General features: G+C 35.2%; 1 protein-coding gene across 2 annotated transcripts in view; it reads right to left on the bottom strand.

Annotated features, from left to right (window-relative positions):
• Positions 1–21,615, bottom strand: part of LOC126879081 (dynein axonemal intermediate chain 2) — a 90,955-nt gene that overhangs the window by 3,194 nt on the left and 66,146 nt on the right. For both annotated transcript variants that reach the window (XM_050641997.1, XM_050641996.1), the window contains exons 4-7: positions 16,044–16,305; positions 12,851–13,243; positions 8,170–8,407; positions 3,214–3,430 (exon numbers count right to left, since the gene is read on the bottom strand). In XM_050641997.1, coding sequence (XP_050497954.1) covers positions 3,214–3,430; positions 8,170–8,407; positions 12,851–13,243; positions 16,044–16,305 — 1,110 coding nt within the window. The remainder of the gene's footprint in view (positions 1–3,213; positions 3,431–8,169; positions 8,408–12,850; positions 13,244–16,043; positions 16,306–21,615) is intronic.

The following is a 21,615-nucleotide window of genomic DNA, read 5'->3' as shown; positions in this document are numbered from 1 at the left end:
AGATTCCGAAGCGACAAAAGAGTTAGGCGAGGATAAAAATGAACAAGTATTGTTTGTTAATCTTCTTGAAAACTATCAAATTTTATTTGATAAAAGAATGATCCCAAAATTTAAAAATGAAGAAGAAGCTACATTGAATAAATTAACTGCTGCCTTTAATGAAATAATAAAAAAAAAACTAGATACAAAACATATTTTGAAGAAATTCAACAACATGAAAAGAAAAGGTTAAAAAAATTCTTGACGTAAAAAAAACTGGTAACAAAAAAATCGTACTAACTGACTGGCAAAGAAAATTCTATGAGTTATGGAACATTGGAAAAAATCCTGTTTTGCACAGGGTACCAGGTGCTTGTCAGGCCGGTGTAAGTGTAACAGAGGAGATTGGAGTTTCATCACAAAAAAATAATGATGAAAACGTTCTTTTTAGCTCCAATTCTGGTTGCCAAAAACTAACAGGCAGAGCTCCCAAATATTCTAGTGCGAAGGAGGAGTCGCTGATTGAACTACAGAAGACCTGCTTACGAAAACAAATTGAAGCAGCCGAAGCTCAAGTTTCTTGTGCTCGAGCTCAACAGTGTTCGGCAGAAGTTCAGGAACGAGCCGCGAATGCATTGATACAGTTTGCTGAAGGTGGTGAGCAGTTTATCAACCCTATAGAAATGTTCTTTTAATGATAAGTGTATTTGAAATTAAAAATCATACTAAATTTTCTCTTCGTTTTCACCCCTGTAACTTATTTAAATAAACAACATAGAAGTTTTTGGGGACTACAACAGAGTAAGGACTCAAACGAGAAGACTTTTGAGAAGAAAAAAGAAACAGTACCTAGAAGCACGAATACAGCAACTCGAGGAGGAACATAGAACCGGTCAGTCTAGACAGTTTTATAGGGACATAAAAACAATGACGGGCAACACGATCAACAGCCCAAGATTTATAAAAGACGATGCAGGACAATTGCTCACTGACGACGAAGAGATAAGCCGCCAATGGAGAAAGTATTTTGAGCAACTCTTAAATACAGAAAACCCCACAACGACAGGGCAACAAAGACAGTACCAGTTAGCCGAACCTGAAATACCAGGGCCCACACTAGCTGAAGTAAAGTCCGCAATTTTGTCCCTAAAAAACCATAAAGCCCCAGGCCCAGACGGCATACAGGCGGAACTACTAAAAAAAGGGGGAGACAAACTACATCTTGAGATATATCATCTTATAAGAGAAGTCTGGGAAAGAGAAGAAATACCGAAACACTGGCATGAAAGCCATATAATACCTATTCACAAGAAGGGAGACAAACAAATATGTCGGAACTATAGAGGAATATCGTTAATTAATACAACATACAAAATTATATCCATAATACTGTTTAGAAGATTAACTCCATACGCAGAGGAAATAATAGGCGACTACCAAAGCGGATTCAGACCGGGAAGGTCGACTATAGACCAGATCTTCGTCCTACGCCAGGTGTTGGAAAAAAACTGGGAATTCAACCGCGATGTACACCAAATCTTCGTGGACTTCAAACAAGCTTACGATTCTGTTAGCAGAGAAGCATTGTGGGAGACTATGGTAGAAATGGGAGTACCTGGAAAACTGGTACGATTAGCAAAGGTGAGCACGGAGAACGCTTCCGCACGAATCAGAGTTGGCAGCAACACGTCGGAGGAATTCCTCATTGACACCGGACTTAGACAAGGAGATCCTCTCGCCCCCCTGCTGTTTAACTTCGCACTGGAACATGCAGTAAGGAAAGCTCAGCCACAACTGACAAACGGATTTGCCGCCCAAGGATCAAAAATACTATTAGCCTTTGCGGATGACGTGGACACAATTGCACAATCCACCAGAGATGCAAAAGAAGTTTTCACCCTATTCGAGAACGGAGCCAAGGAAGTTGGTCTTAAGGTCAACGAGGACAAGACCAAGTACATGGTGGTTACGAAGAACTTCAGACCAAGGGTTAGACAGGGTCAGATACCTAATAGGACAAGTGATGGAGTTTATATCTAGGCATTACACTATCTAGATACGGAAAGCTCGAAACAGAAGTGGAAGACCAAGTGAATAGAGTAGAGCCAGGTTGCCTGAATGAAACAATATGGGGAAATAAAAATATCGGAAAAGAACTGCAAGGCAGGATTTACACAACAGTAAAGATTGCTAGAAACAGAAGAGATGAAAACCCTTCGAAAATTCGATGGCAAGACACTATGGGACAGAGCTAGAAGTGCAGATATACGAAGAAGATGCAAAATGGAGAACATTAATAACAGGGTAAGAAACAGAATAGTAGACTGGAATGACCACATAAGCCAAAAGCCACATAAGCCAATAGGAAGACGATCAGTGGGAAGACCACTAAAACGATGGAATGACAACTTACTGAAGGCACATTGAAAAAACAGGCAGCCATGTTTATACAAAAAGAAGAAGACGAGAATATACATTTTGTGATTTAATATCTTTCTTGGATTTAGTATTCTTCTTTACATATATTTTAAAGGTATTTGACTAAATTTACGGAAATTAAAGAAAGATTATGTGCCCAATAGTGGGATATTTAAAAAGTTTAGTCTAGGTCAGAGACATAGGTTCCACTTATCTCTTCCGCTGTGGGCGGTTATCTCATGTGGACGGCCGTAGCTCAGCGGCAAGAGACTGGTTTCATAAGCCAAAGTTCGAATATCGACACCAACGATATTTTCATTATTTCTAAAAATGATACGAGCCGTTCACCGTGCTTCTGAGGGTACGTTAAGCCGTTGGTCCCCCGGGCTAGTGTGAGAATCGACACTGCTTACTTCAAACAGGGTTAAAGATGCAAGTAGCGCCGGAACCTGTCTGAAAGGATCTCTCCGGCAAGAATTCCAATATTATTATTATCTCTTCCGCGGGTGCTGTTGTCATCGATTTTATTAAAGCATGTTTCTTAAGATCGTCACTCCCCATCTGATGACTATCTTTGTACTTTGCTTTTTTATTTTACTTTTGCTACTTTGCCTTTTGATTTGTTTTTTTATATATTCGTTAACCTGTTCTGTTATGTTTTGTCTTATTGCCTTTGATGTGTTTTCACCTATGTTTGTCAAAGACTTCGTGTACACGTATTTATTGTTTTTAAATACTTATGTGGAATTATAATCAGAAAACTAAAACAATAGTAATCAGCAAAGAACCAATCAGATGTAAAACTGTTATCATCACCTTTCATTTTGGCCATTTCCTTCTCTATCGTAGTATAAAATTCACCCTCTGAGTTCTTCACGAAGTTATCAAATCTTTCAACTCCCACCTTTCCATCATCGTCTTCATCGTCATCCACAGCGTCTTTCGGACCAGGTTGCTTCTGTCTTTGTTTTAACCGCAGTTCTCTGTTGCGCGCTTCCAGGATCTTTTCTCTGCGAGCTTCCCTATCCAACATCTGAAAAATACAGATAATGATAATATCTACAAATATTTTGTACAAAGCAAAAATAAAAACATTAATATACAGGGTGTCCTGAAAAGAATGGTCATAAATTATACCATAGATTATGTGGTCAAAAATATGTTGATTGAACCTAACTTACCTCAGTACAAATGTGCACATAAAAAAAGTTATAGCCCTTTAAAGTTACAAAATGAAAATCAATTTTTTCCAATATTTCGAAAATTATTAGAGATTTTTTATTGAAAATAGGCATGTGGCATTCTTGTGGCAGGAGCATCTTAACAAAAAATTATAGTGAAATTTGTGCACCCCATAAAAATTTTATGGGGTTTTGTTCCCTTAAACCCCTCCCAAACTTTTGTGTACGTTCCGATTAAATTATTATTGTGGTACCAATAGTTAGACACAGTATTTTTAAAACTTTTTTGACTCTTAGTCTTTTTTCAATAAACCAGTTTTTATCGACATGCGGCTTCTTTTCATTTTTTTATGTTTATTCATTTTTCAATTTTTATGTTTACATAAAAATTGTATGGGGGTTTCCTTCCTTTAAACCCCCCAAATGTTTGTGTACGTTCCAATAAAACTTTTATTGCGGTACCATTAGTTAAACACAGTGTTTTAAAAACTTTTTTGCCTCTTAGTATATTTTCATATTATAAAAATGTAAATTATAGATTTTTCATATTATTACCAGGTCTCTATAATCGTACTTAACCATATACAAATAGGTAGTGGATTTGACAAATATTCAAAATATCTCTATAAAAACTGACTTTTCGAGAAAGTACTAAGAGGCAAAAAAGTTTTAAAAACACTGTATTTAACTAATAATACTTTAACAATAATTTAATACGAACATACACAAAAGTTTAGGGGGGTTTAAGGGAACAAAACCCCCATAAAATTTTTATGGGGTGTACAAATTTCACTATAATATTTTTTGTTAAGATGCTTCTGCCATAATGCCACACGTCTATTTTCAATAAAAAATCTCTAATAGTTTTCGAAATATTGAAAAAAATTGATTTTCATTTTGTAACTTCAAAGGACTATAACTTTTTTTATGTGCACATTTGTACTAAGGTAAGTTAGGTTCAATCAACATATTTTTGACCCCAGAATCTGTGGTATAATTTATGACCAATCTTTTCGGGACACCCTGTATAGACGACATAGTGTTTCACATGTCCCTGAATGCGTCTGTACTTCAATTAACTGTGTAATGACATGATGCCTGCAGCCGGCGTTCTACAGATCAACCGTAGAGGATCGAACTAGTTTCCATACCGGCGCAACCCCACTACATGCCACCTGGATGGTACCGAGAGGTGCCGAGAGTGTATAAAATCAGTCCCTCTTGGCGTACTGAACCTGGAAGAATTCAAACGGCAGAGCTGCAATGGATTGAATTGGAATCTGCCGAGATCTGGCGCGCTTTGTAGTGAGGAGGTTCCGCCGGAACTGTATCCGCAGTGAGTGGTAGTGGCCATCTCCGCTCCGGATACGGTGGATGGGTGACCGTGTGTCGGTGTTTGATTGTTATCGCATTGGATTGAAATGTGATAAGTTACGAGTCTGAGTGTGTAGATAGATTGACTCCGTGTAGCGTGATTGCTATTGTATATACTGTGTTATGTATTGTATTATTCTAATACAGTGGAACCTCGATAAGTCGGCCCCCGATAACCCGGAAGTCCGGCTAACCCGGGCCGATTTTCATCAGACAAACATTTCAACAATAAAATTGTATGTATTATGTTAAAACATTTTATCTGTAGCCGCTTCTGGAATGTCTTAAAAATATCGAGTTTCAATGATAAAACTTCCCTTCGACCATAATATAATATTTGAGAGAAATGGGTATTTGTGTAATTTAAACTATACGATAGTAAAAATGACTCATGCACACGACGGCGGCGGCAGAGCGACGACGTCCATTAAATCTGGCTATCGCAAACAACAGGCACCTGTTATTCCTTTATTTATTTTCAACTGTCTTCTAAAAAATTGTTTTTTAAACAATGGTCTTTTAAACAATGAAAGAGACACTTTTCTTAAATTACATAACATCGTCCCGATGGAAGACCAGACGAAATTGACACAACCGAAACTGACTGAGTTTTTTTACCTAGAAATGAACAATACTCTATATTGTCTATATACTAAACTCTATACAACTATAGGTTAGATGTGTACTGTGCATACAGGGTGTTTCATTAATAATTGTCCATATAGTAACTGGAGAAACCTTAGCACAAAATACGAAGATTTAACCTAAAACACTTAAATAAAAATGTGGTTCCTTACTGAGTTACAGGGTGTTTTATCTAAAAATTTAAAAACTATTTTTGCTCAGCATTTTAAAACTATTCGACGTATCCTTTTCATACTTACCAGAAAGTATAGGTGCTGTGCAAACTACTAAATTACGTTAAACAAACGTTTCTGGCTATTACCAGAGGCGTACGACGGGGGAAAGTGAATGGTTGACCCTTTCCAAATTCTACGCTACTGGCGGAATTGCTATTTTAGTTCAATTTTTGGATTCTCCAATACTTTCTATGAAAATAACATACTCTTCATTCGTAACGATAAAGTCATTAGTTTTCGAGATATTTGAAGTTAAAAATGAAACGACACGGTTATTTTGATTAATGTATTGTGTCGCTTCATTTTTAATTTCAAATATCTCAAAAACTAATCATTTTATCGTTACGAATGAAGAGTATATTATTTGCATAAAAAGTATTGGAAAATCAAAAAATTACACTAAAATAGCAATTTCGTCAGTTTCGTAGAATTTGGGAAGGGACAACCAGTCACTATCCCCTGTCGTACGCCTCTGGTAGTAGCTAGAAACGTTTATTTATCTTAATTTAGTAGGGTGTACAGTGCCTACACTTTCTGCCAAGTATGATAAGGATACGCCAAATAGTTTTAAAGTACTGGGTACAAATAATTTTTAAATTTTAATCTTATAAATCATATCATAAATTAATCAAAATAACTGTGCCGTTTCATATTTTACTTCAAATATCTCGAAAAGTAATAACTTTATCGTTACCAATGAAGAGTATATTATTTACGTAGAAAGTATTGGAGAATCTAAAAATGGCACTAAAATAGTAATTCCTCCAGTGGCGTAGAATTTGAGAAGGGTCAACCATTCACTATCCCCTGTCGTACGCCTCTGGTAGTAGCTAGAAACGTTTGTTTATCATAATTTAGTAGGGTTTATAGTAGTCGCACTTTCTGCCAAGTGTGAAAAGGATACGTAGAACAGTTTTAAAATGCTGAGCAAAAATAGTTTTTTAATTTTTAGATAAAACACCCTGTAACTCAGTAAGGAACCACATTTTATTTAAGTGTTTTAGGTTAAATCTTCGTATTTTGTGCTAAGGTTTCTCCAGTTACTATATGGACAATTATTAATGAAACACCCTGTATATATTTCATGTTATTTTAATTATAATGGACTTTATCTATAAGTATACCGTATTTTATTAATTTTTACCATGCTCTTTGGCTAACCCGGATTTTCGATAACCCGGATCGGCCGCGGTCCCGATTAATCCGAGTTATCGAGGTTCCACTGTATTGTTAATATGTTTTGGTGACAGTAATAAGTATAATGTTATTTTTCCTTTGCAGGCATCCGCCTGGGGAGCTTGCTCTGGAACGGGAGGAAGATATAATAATTTTATTTTATTTTATTTATTTTGAACTGTATATAAATAGTTTTATACTGTATAATAACTTATATTTTAACTGTATATAAATAGTGTAATAAAAGTTTTTTAACCTGTGTTTTACTGAGTCTGTTGTCCTGAAAGAACTACCCGTTACCACTGAACATGTGAGGATGTGATAAAAACAATCATAATGAAAAAAATATATCGAATAATGGACCTGTAGCCTTATTTCTATCGAAAATCTCTACAAATCGATAATTATTAAAGAATTATATTTCCGAGCAGACAATGCTAGAAATTATATGGATATTGTAAATCTAAATCTAAAATATCGTAACGAGTTACGGTAACTACATGCGTTAACAGCATACTATTTTCTTCTTTAAGTAATCGGAGTAATCAGAGGTTGAATATCATCACCATCTATCTACCGCTGTCTGAAGAGTTCGATGTATCTGCATTTAAACCAGTCCCTTAAATTTTTCAACCATGAAAGTCTCTTTCTTCCTATACTCCTTCCTCCTCTTATCTTTCCCTGTCTTGGCATTTCATATCGCTGTTCCCACTAGCTCTTTTCAGATATTGTAACTTTCTTATTTTTATTGTATTTATTATTTCGTATTTTTTGCCCATTTTTCTCAATACCTCCGTCTTCGTTCTTTTCTGTATGCATGCTTTTCTAAGCATCCTTCTGTAACACATTTCAAATTACTGTAGTTTATTTATGTGCTCTTGCTTCAATGTCCAGCTTTCAAGTTCATACTGCCGTATCGAAAATACGTAACATCTCAGAGCTCTCACTCTCAGATCTAATCTAAGGTCTTTATTGCAAATAATTATTTTTATTTAAACAAAACGCATTTATTGTTATTTCTATCCTGGCCCTTATTTCTGTCGTTTGATTATTATTTTCTGAAAGGTTCCCAGGTATTTGTATTTATCAACTCGTTCTATCGGTACATTGCCCAAAATGTTTGTATATTTTGTTTTTTAGTTACTAACAACATGTACTTACCGTAATTCTACATCACTTACCGATGTCAACAACATCTTATCGTTTTTTACTGACAATGCGAGATTTTCACTTAATTCCACTAAATACGTCGTCCCATTTTGATTTCCAAGAGCTATAAGCCGTCCTTGATCGTGTGCTTTTAAGCAAGTGAGTCTTTCATCACATACACGAACACTTAAACTTGCTTGCTTCTGTTGCTGCAACATGTCCCAAACATCCAGCGTCCCATCAGCTCTCGTAGTGAAGAATACTGACAGTCTGTAAAATATGTAGAAAGAATTAAATGATATCAGTATAAGCTATACATTATAAAAAACCGAGTATTCTTTCTGAGAGAAAGTAGAATGGGAAATAACATTTTGGATTTAGAACTGGTCTAGGAACTAGAGATGCACTATTTTGTATGCGCTTCCTCTTAAAAAAAGCTGTGAGTTCTTAAAGAACGTTTACGTTTGTTTCATTTACTTCGAGAAGGCATTCGACCGAGTAAAACACGATACACTTTTAGATTGCCTGCAGCCAGCAGGATTTGATCACTACGCTATAAGACTGCTAAAATACTTATACAGTCGAACCCGCTTATTGGAATAGCCTTCGTGCCAATCAAAAGTATTCCTATATCCGGGATATTCTAATAACCGATTATTGATCGCTATTAGAAACGTTTCGGGACCTCAAATTGTTATTCCTTAAACCGGGATATTCCTTTAAGAGGTATTCTAATAAGCGAGTTTGACTGTATTACAATTAAGTAGCCTCTATCCAAATTGCAGGTAGTCGTACTGAAAAAGTACCCATCAAACGTGGAGTACGACAGGGTTGTGTTTTATCACCCAGTCTTTTTAATCCGTACTCTGAAGAAATCTTTAGGGAGGCTTTGAACGACGGACAAGAGGGAGTAAGACCAGAGCAAGTAATCTACAATATCAGATACGCTGAAGATACAGTAGTTCTTGCACAAAATTTACAAGATCTCCAGATATTAGTGAAGCTAGTCAGTGAAGCAAGTTATCGGGGAAACGTTAAAATCAACACTTCAAAGACAAAATGGATAGCAGTTAGAAATATTAATATAGATCAAGGTAAATCAAAAATGAATAACCATTTTCAATTTCGTTGCAAAACGAAAATACAGCCGCATCATATTCTAGTCCAGTCAGAGAGTGCAGCAAGGGCAAGCACCTCTACCGGTTTCGAAACTTATTAGTCTCTCATCAGGAGGCACATATGCTGCTCTCTCTGATCCAGTGGCGTAACTAGTCTGACCTGCGCCCCAATGCAAGTATTCCTCGTGCGCCCCTATTCCCAGACTTATTCTCCACCCCCCAACCTCCAACGAAACTAACAACGACAGAAAGATTATACGAGAGAAAGATTATACAAAGAAATATAATAGTAATTTTAAAGTTAATCATTAAAAAGTTATTATTCAAAAAATTAATTGAAAGTAAAATTAAGGGGCTATCTTAGTGTAAAAGTACGAAATTCGTATTTTTACACTAGGATAGCCCCTTAAGTTACTGAACATTTCCAAATACCAATAATATAACTGAAGTAAGGATCACATTATATACTTACAATTAATTAATGTACTTTTTAGGACGATAAAATACACACTACTTAGTTTACTTAACATTTTTTATTTATTCATTGCCCTATACAGTATCGTATACATGATATCGCAAGCAACAATATAATGTTTATGTTCCTTTTCTCAAACTTTGGTTAATTTTACCAGATAATGCATTCTTACAGTCAAACCTACTTACAGCTCATAGGAACAACACTGTACGTTAAGTCCTATTCCCTGACAAAGCCCCTGCGGCTCTTAGTTTCTAGGAACAGTCTTGCTAACTTTTCTACATCTAAAGACCGAACTTTACGTTCGGTCATACGTAATTTACTCTATGTCCTTACGTCATTTACGTAAGGACATAGAGTTCCTTAAGTAGTTCTTTATTATTTTTAGTTTAGAAAAAGTTCTTTCACTACTTGCAACAGTTACGGGTTATGTAAGAAACATTATTAATGCTGTACTTAATTTTGGGACACTTGATGCAATTTTATTCCTAATCAATAGATAATCAGTTAAGTGGCTGATTTTGCTTATTTTATTACTTTTGATATCGTCTTTGACTACATTTCTAAAGCAAATTACTTCATTGATCAAAGCATGAGTCACATCAGATTCATATTTTTTTACAAAACTCAGAGGCTGACTTTACAAGTTGTTTGTCAGAAAAATGTAATAAATTATCTTGGTTTAAAAAACTGAACGTGTCAGTTATACATACCATAGATTTAAACCTTTCGTTTAACTGTGAAATAAGAATATCAGCAGCTCTCAAAAATACCTTAACTTTAAAGCAATGCACAGGATCACTAAACTCATAGTCACTAGAAAGTTCGTCAAAAAAGTCTTTACTTTTCTTTTGCGTTTGGAGGTCATTGAGGAATCAATATTCCACTTCGCAGCTAACTTTCTGGCTTGATCCAGGATATCGTCGAATTCTCTTCGCAGTTCGCTCACAGTCATTAAACACTTCTGAATGAGATTCTTTGCATCATCTAGATTAATATCGGATCTCTGTAGGGTTTTCGATGTAATCTGGATCCTTTCTAAAATTCGACTTTGAAACACTAACATCAAAACAAAATCAAATGAAGACATTTGCTTTATAAGACCATTTGCTTCTGCAACTTCATTGTTCTTGTTCGAAGTCAAAATTATTTTTGTTGGACTGACACATGACAGGGACACGTTGTCCTAGTTACTAAAATAATACTAAAATATTTTACCTAATTATCTTTGTAGCTAACAACGATAAATAAACAAAAGCAGTTGTGATGAGAAAGCCATAAACACAGATGTGCATCGTCGCGCTGAGGAGATAAGATAACGATAATAGTAAACAAAAAAATCACCAACATTCTGTTGTGACTGAACGGAAGTGAGTGAACGGAATAAAATACCACGAATATTTTTTTACATTTTTTATTTTCGGGAAGCTACAGGGAGTTTTGCTTAAACATATTTTTTAGCTAAAATTTTTCCAGAATATCAGTTTTTTGCGCCCCCTTAAGGCCTGCGCCCCAATGCACCGCATTGGTTGCATTGGCGTCAGTTACGCCACTGCTCTGATCCAACCAAAACAAACCCAGGCGTGCAGTCCGATTGCAACGAACGAAATGGCATAGATGCCCTAGCGGAAACTGCTAGCAAAACTGCTCGCATATAAAACAACTTAATGTTACTCTACATCCCACCAGATTGAAAACAAGGTCTGCTTTCTTTTAATGGAGAGGAGATAGAACGTGTAAATCATTTTAAATACCTTGGCAGCTAGTTAAATGTAAATTTTGACTCTGATAAAGAGATAATAACCAGGATCAAAATACCTATTGATACATATTTGCAAGAAGGTCCTGAAATGTTATAGGTGGTATATCCTATTGCCTGGTTGGGAAACATGGACGTTAAAACCACAGTGCTACAAATTAGAAGTATATAAACATATAAACAAATAATTAGAAATATTAGAATTGTGGTGCTATTAACGGATATTAAAGATATCGTGGGTTTCACACAATTCCAATGAAGATGTTCTTAAAATGATGAATTCGGAAAGTCTTCTCATAAACATCATAAAGAAGAGAAAACATAATACTTTGGCCATATAATCAGAAGACCTAAATATCATCTACTTCGCCTTATAATACAATGAAAAGTGGAAGGAAAGGGATAGAGAGAATAGAGCTATAGAAGTAGAATAATGATTTCGCGCATCAACCGATAGAGAAAGGATTCGAGCACGTGGTCAAAAATAAAATTATAAACTTTATAATAAACACGTCTGAAAAGTTTGTCTCATTGAAGCCGACAATGGGATAAGACAGGGGGATTCCTTGAGTCCTTTATTGTTCAACCTGATCATGGACGAAATAATAAAAAAAGTAAGAACTAAAAAAGGATACCAAATGGGAGAAAAACAACTTAAAATAATCTGCTATCCGGACGATGCAATACTAATCTCTCAAAGTGAAGATGATTTACAACGTATGCTGCACCAATTCAACATAATCGCCAGAAAATTTAACATGTTAATTTCCTCACAAAAGACAAAATGCATGATTATAACAGCAGATCCAATAAAATGTAAATTGGAGCTGGAAGGTCAGATAATAGAACAAGTGATGGAGTTTAAATACGTAGGCATCACACTATCTAGCTACGAAAGGCTCGAAACAGAAGTGGAAGATCAAGTGAATAGAGCAAACAGAGCCCCAGGTTGCCTGAATGACACAATATGGAGAAATAAAAATATCGGAAAAGAAATGAAAGGTAGAATTAACAAAATAGTCATCAGGCCAATACGCGGCAGAAACACGACCCGACACAGAGAGGACAAAAATATTGCTCGAAACAGCGGAGATGAAAACCCTTCGAAAAATCGATGGTATTATGGCATTACTAACTGAGTAAGAAACGGAAGAATAGAATGGAATGACCACATAAGCCGAATGACAACAAATATGGTAGTCAGGACAGCGAGAGACGGTTCTAAAATAGGAAGACGATCAGTGAGAAGACCACGAAAACGATGGAACGACAACTTACTAGAGGCACATTGAAAAAACAGACAGAGTCATGTCTATACAAAAAGAAGAAGAAGAAGAAGAACAAGAGAAAAGTTTGTATACCTTGTTGGACTCCACGCACCATCAGTTAGAGCCGCTTTGTGAAAGCTGGTCCAGATTATACAGCTCTCCCTACAATCCTCAGACCAAATTTTCGCCGTCCAATCCCCTACAGTCAGAAAGTTCTTCGGGAACGCCGGGTTTCTCTGTAAAGCCATAATTGGCCCAAGGTGTGCATTTGGGATTCTCAGTGCCATTTTTTCGATAGCTGTCTTTCCTTTTCTGTTACCTGATATTATCATGCCTTGTTCGGTACCTACCATAAACCGGGTGGGGATGGTTCCTTCGTATTCTAAGATAGAGGCACCAAGAGCGTTCGATACCTGTTGTTCTTCGTCTTTGGCGTAGTCCAGAATGAGAGTTTCTGTAGGATCTGAAAGCTTTCTGGTGTCCCACCTAGAATATAGAAAATAATAAAAAAAAATGCAAATCTCACATCGACATACTCTTTTGTGACCATTATGAATAGATTCAATTACATTAAAATAAAATGACTACATATACTTCTGAGATAAACGTGATACTACTTGAGACTTACTATGGTCCAGTAGATTCTTGTCCTGTTTTCGCGATTGATATTATATGTTACCGGCCACACCCGATTTCAGGACAAATTAGTTTCGTCTAGGCTAAACTAGTTCTTCCTATACGCGGTAGGATTAATTAGTATAGTCTTTTTCTTCTTAGTAGCCTTCTATCGCTTATTTTTGGATATATGCCTCTCCCAACTCCTTCCATCAATCTCTATCCTAAGCAACACACTTCCAATTTGTTCCGGCTACTGTTTTTTGATATCATCTACAATCTCATCTGTGGCCTTCCTCTCGGTCGTCTACTTTTGTAAGGTCTCCAATGTTGTATTGTAGCATTTCAACGCTGGTCTAGCATTATACATCTGGGTGTTTGTCGGTAGTTTCTCTGTTGTCTTCTAATACGCAAGTAGGGGAAAGGGAATTGTGGCCGCTGGGGTAATGGTAGCCATGAAATATTTACATTTACGGCCTAATATTATTTCGCGTTTAATACCTGTTGCGCCATCTAACAGCGTTTCGTTCAAACTGTACCTAAAACAATGACGATGTTTTGCCGGTAAAGAAGGAATTTTTGAAAATGTCATATTTTGTTGGAGTTGATGTATTAGTGCAAGATTTTTAAAGGTATGTAGAAGTATGTAATTAAGTTCATTTAGCTGCATAATTGGTACGGTACCCATTTGTTAAATTTTTAACGTAGTTTAAGACTATATAAAAACATCTTGCTCTAATTTAAGTGATTAATGATTATGAGTTGATCAGTATACGCTCTGAGCTTCGCTGGTGTCGCTCCTAGCGGTTACTAATTCAACTTTCACCGGTAATTTTTAAATTTATTATTTAATTGTTATCGCTTAATATTTACAACGCTAAAAAGTAATTAAATTGTAATAGATTTTTTTAAGATTTTGCTAATCATTTTGACGTTCTATTGATGAAATATTAATTTCTTACTTCGAATACTTTCACAATTATCATGTAGATGGCGCCAAGATTAATTTATAATTACATATTACAGAACATTAAAAACGCAAATTCAGTATTTAAAACGTAAGTGTATTTAAGGTAAAAATATAAACCACAGCGTTGATCAACTAATATTTTTTATAATTAATGTTTTTAATTTTAATTTAAAATTAATCACTTTGACATTTATGTCAAATTTCCGGTAAACGTTTACAGACTTGTCACTACTGGCGCTCACGAATTTATAAATATCCCCTCTACGTACGAGCTCACAGCGTATAAATATGTATTTTGGGGTTATAATAGCCACGCGCCTGGAGGTACCTAATGCTGGCTGCCCACTATTACCCCAAATTGTATTTATATAATACAGAGTATTTCTTTATAAATTCTTATATTTCAGATGCCTCGAGTTTACAAGAGAAAAAGTGACAAGTGAAAAAGTGACAAGTGACAAGTTGCAAGAAGTTTTGCAATACCCAGATCTACAATTCAACTACGACTAAAGCGAAATGATACAACAGCTGCTTCTTTAGGTCGTAATTCGGTATTTACCAAAGAAGAAGAAGAAGTTTTGACAAAGCAGGTCATAAAGTTATCAAAACATTTTTATGGGATAATTCCCACAGAAATAAAAAAATGTGCCATAAATACGCTGAAGAAAAAAAATTACATCATCCATTTTCCAAAGAAAATGAAATTGCTGGAAGAGATTAGCTTGAGGGCTTCCTTAAAAGAAATCCAACTATTTGATTAAGAGAACCGGAGGTGACAAGTATTAACCGCATATCTGCTTTTAACAAAACTGAAGTAAATCTATTTTTCTCAAATTTAAAATCTATATTGGATAAATATAAATTTTCGGCATCCAAAATATATAATGCAGACAGACAGGCATAACAACCGTCCAAAACCCCGGAAAAATACATGCTGAAAAGGGACAAAAGACAGTCGGCTTTATTAAAAGCGCAGAAAGAGGTCAAACAACAACCATTATGTGCTGCATACCTAAGTGCCTCAGGAACATATATTCCACCTTTGTGTATTTATGCCCGCAAAAGGATGAAACTCTTTTAGGGCTTTTCTTTCTTGTGGCATTCGTGAAATTATGTCCCAATCGTCTAACTTTCTGCGCCCTGATTTCTGTGTTATTTAAGTTCTATTATAACATCTCCATTAGCTGCTGGTTTGTTCTTCAGCTCCATTACCCGTTAGTCTCCTTTGTACCACCAAAAAGTTTTCTTAAGATTTTCCTCTCCCAAATCTCTAGCTTTTTTCTTCTTTCTGATTCATTGTCCAAGTTTCACATGCATACAACACCGTTCGCCTCATTATCATTTCATAAGTTCGAATTTAGGCTGCTCCGGTCACGTTTTGGCCTTCAACGGTTCGTTCAACGATCCTACTGCTTTGCTACCTTTCAACAATCTATCTATTTATCTATTTCTCTTTTTCCTCTCCTCTATTTGTAACTGTTACTCCAAGGTGCTCAATTTCAGTTACCTTCTCAAATTTATACTCTGTCATTCGTCCTTACAGAAATCCATTTATTTTCTTCTGCATTTCCCCTCTTATCTCCATATACTTGGTTTTCTCTTGGTGTATAGTTAAGCCATATTTTCTAACTTCTTCTTCAAATTCTTTGAACATTTTTCGGAAAAGAAATCGCTTATTTCAGAAGTGTTAAAATATCTTACCATTTTATTTGACCATCACTGGACGAACTGAAAAACTCCGTCCCGGTTTTAGAATTGATCCAAAGAACATTCAATACTGGATCCACGAAGCTGTTTTCTCTAATACTCATTTCAACTGGTTCCGCACCTTTCCTGATATCCCATATTGCCACTTGTCCATTAACCTGTCCGCTAGCCAGAATGTGCGGGTCCTTCTGATTGTATTCCAAACATACTATCGATTGTTCAGGTTTTAAGGTAATAAGAGGCCTGTTGGGGTTTTCTGAAATAAAAAATGTACGAGTATATTTAAGGAAAATTCAAATGGAAAAGACAATAACAAAAATGGCCGGACCAAAGGTATCAAATAAAGAATATAAGCATGGATGAACTAAAACTAGTAGTATCTACTAAAGTTGAAGAATAATAAGAACATACGTATAACAAAAACCCAAGGGAGAAGCCAGTATGGACACATATTGATAACAAAGACTAAAAACATCTTAAGAGTGTTCACAACAACTAAGAGAAATTGATCCGAATTCCTCCCAGGATCTCATGAAAGACATTCGTAGAAATTTGCGTCTAGTAGAGAAGAATAGACACTCCACATAATTTGATAGTATAGTTTAGTTAAGCATTGAGTTGTAATTTATGATAACAAATTAGTGTTTAAATAAATTTCTATATTTACAAAAAAATTCAATAAATACAGTTGAGTCCCTGAATCTTTACCCGTGCGTCATAATTTAAATAATTTAAAGCATACGAAATAAGTCGATGATAAGTCGAAAATTGAAATTTACTAAACGCAACAGCAATTACTGTCACTTGCTGTTGCGTTTAGTAAATTTCAATTTCCGACTTATCGTCGACTTATTTCGTATGCTTTAAATGATGACGCACGGGTAAAGATTCAGGGACTCAACTGTATTTTGTGCCAAAACTTTTAGAGCATATGTTAAAAAATAAAAAAAAACATTACTGAAAATAAGATCGAGAGAGCAGGTCTAAGACGACACAAGACCGATAAAGATAAGATACATAGAAAAGAAACTCAATAAACACAGAAATTGGTTGATCTTCAATACCTAGTTTTTCAACTTCGTATTGTCTTCTAATCGAGTGTTAAGAGTACGAAATGGACCGTGATAGTGTGACGTCAAAACGTCAAAAAGTTTCCAAACAAAGCAACTGTCAATTGATTATACACGTGATTTATGTAATCATTTTTAATTTTATTTTGTTTTAACAATCATCTGTACATTTTCTCTAAAGACACAATCCTTATTAGTCATATCAATCATATTGCTTTTAATTTTGTAAATGTCCTTTTACAAAATCAAGGATTTAGACACTACCTACATAGTACTACTTACTGCGTTTCTTCAGGTTTTTAACCAGTCCTATTTGAAAATATGGTGGGAAATATACTATGAGCATTAATTATACAATCAGGGGTACCCAACACATTAAAATTTTGTAAAAATTAAACTTCCTACAAGCATAATATTTCAATTATAAAAACGAAAACAAACACAATGTGTGAATTTTTGCTTTGTTTGGAAACCATTTCAGAGTAACCAACATTGATTTGACGTCACGACTATCACGGTCCATTGGAAAACCAAGGCGAAGGATAGGAAGGAATGGAAGTTGATGATAGAATAGGCCAAGACCCAGCAGGAGTTGTAGAGCTAATGATGATGATGATTAAAGCTCGGATTTATAGGCAACAAAAATTGAAGAAAAAGGCGCCTATATAGGCAAAGATTTTTATTAAAAAAGGCAGGAATATTAACATTTAGGCAAAATATAGGCAATAAAGGAATATAACTTATTATTTATTGTACAAAGTGAATTAGCGTAATATTAACTTAAGGCAGGTATATTTACACATTAGTATAAATAAACTAGTAACTAAATAACTGTTAATTAATAATTAAACATTGTAACCACTTAAAATTTTATCATTAATAGAAACAACTAAATGTTTTTCAATATTTTCGGTCTTAAAACTATGTCTTCGATCACTTAAAATTAATTTGTACATTGAAAATGAACGTTCGACATCGACAGATGTAATTGGAGCATATTTCAGAGCGGATAATAAATCTGGCATAATTTGTAATTCCTCGGAAAATGTCCCATTCAAAACTTTAGCAACATTAGATAAAAACGAAAAACCTTCATTCTTGTCGAAAACATATTTCATTTTTTAATAATTAATTGACCGTTACTTCCAGGTGCCGATTTAATTTTCGTCTCTAAATTATCGATTAATTTTACTGACTCACATAAATTTATCTCTTGTTTTTCTAATAAGGTAATTGTGGTAACTATTAATTTATAATTGTCATTGATATAAGCGAGTTCCTGTTTCAATTTGGGATTTTTTAATATTTTTTTTGCTTCTCGAATGGCTTCGGAAATATCATCATCAAATTATGACATAACTAATTCTATTTCATTGCAGTGTTCAAAGTAAAAAAAACTGCTTCGAGCCAGGTTCCCCACCTTGTAATTAGTGGTTTAGGTTGCAAAGGGACACCGGGAAGTCTTTCTTTATATATTTGCACCCTCAACGGAGCCTTTACAAAAACTTTTTTCATAAAATTTATAAAATTATTTACCAACGGAAACAGATTTCTTATTTCTTCAGCAATTCTATTTACCCCGTGGGCTACACAAGTGCAATGAATTAAATTAGGATAAAAAATCTTTAAATTAACAGCAGCTTTTAACATATATGCCGCAGCATCTGAAAGCATTAAAACTATTTTATTCACTGGTATAGGGTTGGGTAAAAAGAGGTTTGTTAAACTATCTTGTATAAATCGACTTATTGTTAAATTGTTTGTTTTTTCCAATTCTTTAACGGCAACTAAATAAGGTTTTCTCGCAAAGTTTTCGTTCAAAATTCCAATCATTAAATTAGCTATATACCTGCAGCATACATCTGCCGTTTCATCCACGATAATATACAAAAAATTGCCCTCTAACTCCCGCTTAATTTTTGAAATACATTCCACATAACATTTTTCCACAGTATGTTTTCTCAATGTACTCTCGTCCGGTAAGGATTTATTAAGATATTTTTCGAAAAAGCATTTAAAACTAGGGTTATTAACTTTATATAGAGGAATGTTGGATGCAATCATCATCTGGCATAAATCAAATTTAAATGCGTCTTCCACCTTTTTTTTTGAACTGCTTAAACTATCCCGCAGAGATATTTGGGCTAACTTAGAGGAATTTAATTTTTCCAAATTACGTTTATGAAGTGGGGTTCCACAATGCTGGTCAATAAAGTACTTTTTTCTACTTGAAATCTGAGAATTAAAAAAAATAATTAGAATTCTAAAACCGCTTTAGAATTTAGTTATGTTGTGGGACGAGAAAAAAAGAGAAAAAATAAAACTTACCGATTTGCCGCATGGTTTACAAAATGCTCCATCTCCTTCTAGAGAAAGTTCCGAATAATGTGCGATCCATAGCCTTAATTTAGATGTCATCTTTTCACACAAATGTCTAAAACGTTTTAAAACGTGTTCTTTGCTTTTCGGTATACGCAACAAAACTAAACTAGGATATAGCAATTTGTGACTAAACTCTGATACAGTAACCGACTGTACAACTGATAATAAACTAATAAAGCTTAGGGATTTCCAAATAGTTAACCCTCAAGTCTCGATCAGGTACATTTTCCTAGAAATCTGTTATATAAACAAACCATTGATATTTTATTATTGACCCAAAATTTTATTATAGAATGGTTTAGTAATAGAATAATATCATGGGTGGTACCATGAAATTTTAAAAAAGGCACAAATAGGCGGAATTTACGAAAAAAGGCAAAAAGTGCAAAAAACAATTATAATAGGCAAAATAGGCAAAAAAGGCATTTTGCCTATAATCCGAGCTCTAATGATGATTGTCTTTTAATATTTATCTATATTTAATTCGCTACCTATTAATTTGTTCTAGTTACACGCACAGTTTTATTAATTCATTTATCTCTAACATTTTTTCCTCTTATATTAAAAACAATCGGGCTTAAAAACAATTTAAGGCTTGGCTAAATATCGATCTACTAATAGACCAAAATCTGTAATTGTAAAAATATTAGTACTATATTTGGATGTTGAGACGTGACTCATATTTTTTTGCAGAAATTGCTAATCTTTCCAACACCGGACCAAACCAAATCAGATGGCAAACATCAAGCCACAACGGTTCTTCTCAGAGCCAACACTGACGGTAGCGAGCATAAATATCGAGGGCATCACTACAGCAAAACAAGACATCTTATCAGAATTCTGCAAACACACGAAATGCGAGGTATTGTGCATCCAGGAAACCCACAGAGACCTAACTGCAGTGAGACCGAAAATCTCAGGTATGAAACTGTCTGCGAAGATACCACATAATAAGCATGGGAGCGCGATATTTGTGAGAAGTCAAACCATAGTCTCATCTGTGGGAACAACAAATGTAAATGGAATAGAGGTAATAACCATTGAGATCGGAAAGTGCACAATAACCTCGGTATACAAACCCCCAAACGAGCCTTTTATATTTTCACCCCCAACTAACTTCTATTCACAATCGAATCAGATTATAGTGGGAGACTTTAACAGTCACAGTTTACTCTGGGGCTATGCAAATTCGGATGCAAATGGAGACGCAGTAGAAGCATGGGCTGAAACGAGTGGCCTCGCGCTAATTCATGATCTTAAACTTCCACCATCTTTTCAGAGCAAAGTTTGGAAAAGGGGATATAACCCGGATATCTGTTTTTCAAGTAATAACCTCGAAGACCGATGTACCAAAATAGTATATGGCCCCATACCAAAAACTCAGCATGGACCAATTGGTATAAACAGCTTTCCAATTGTCAGACCACAAACTATTCCATTCAGAAGGAGATTTAACTTCAAAAAGGCAAACTGGCAAAAGTATGCAGACATACTGATTCTGAGCTGCTACGTCTTGAGCCAAAAGTAAAGAACTACGAAAAATTTGTAGAGGTAATAAAAAATGTGTCTAGGAAAGCTATCCCCAGAGGATGTACGCAACAATATGTTCCCGGGATGTCCAGCGAGGTCAAAGAACTAATGAGAACAAGAACATACAAAACCCTCTATTCCACTGACCCTTTTAGCCAAGAAACGGTTGACTGCGGAGCAGTCCTACTTCAACAGCTAAGTCAAGCCAGAAAAGAAAAGTGGATTGAAACCCTGGAAAAAATGGACATTACACATAGTAGCAAAATAGAATGGAACATTGTAAAAAAAATTAGCGGTAACCCAAACGAATATAAACCACCTTGCAAAGTTACAGCAAACCAAGTTGCTACTCAACTCTTTATGAGTGGAAGAACTAAGAACACATGTAAAGACCCATATACTACTAGAAGAGGATTGAATCAGGAGACAAACCACCTAGGAGCTCCTTTTACACTAAAAGAACTCCACGACGGTATGAACAGGTTAAAAAACGGGAAAGCTGCAGGTGTGGATGATACATGCAATGAACAAATAAAGCATCTAGGCCAAGTAGCAAAAAACTGGATCTTGCAACTTTACAACAC

This window comes from Diabrotica virgifera, chromosome 1 (assembly GCF_917563875.1).
Source record: "Diabrotica virgifera virgifera chromosome 1, PGI_DIABVI_V3a".
Lineage (NCBI taxonomy): Eukaryota > Metazoa > Arthropoda > Insecta > Coleoptera > Chrysomelidae > Diabrotica > Diabrotica virgifera.
This window is presented reverse-complemented; position numbering and strand designations above follow the sequence as displayed.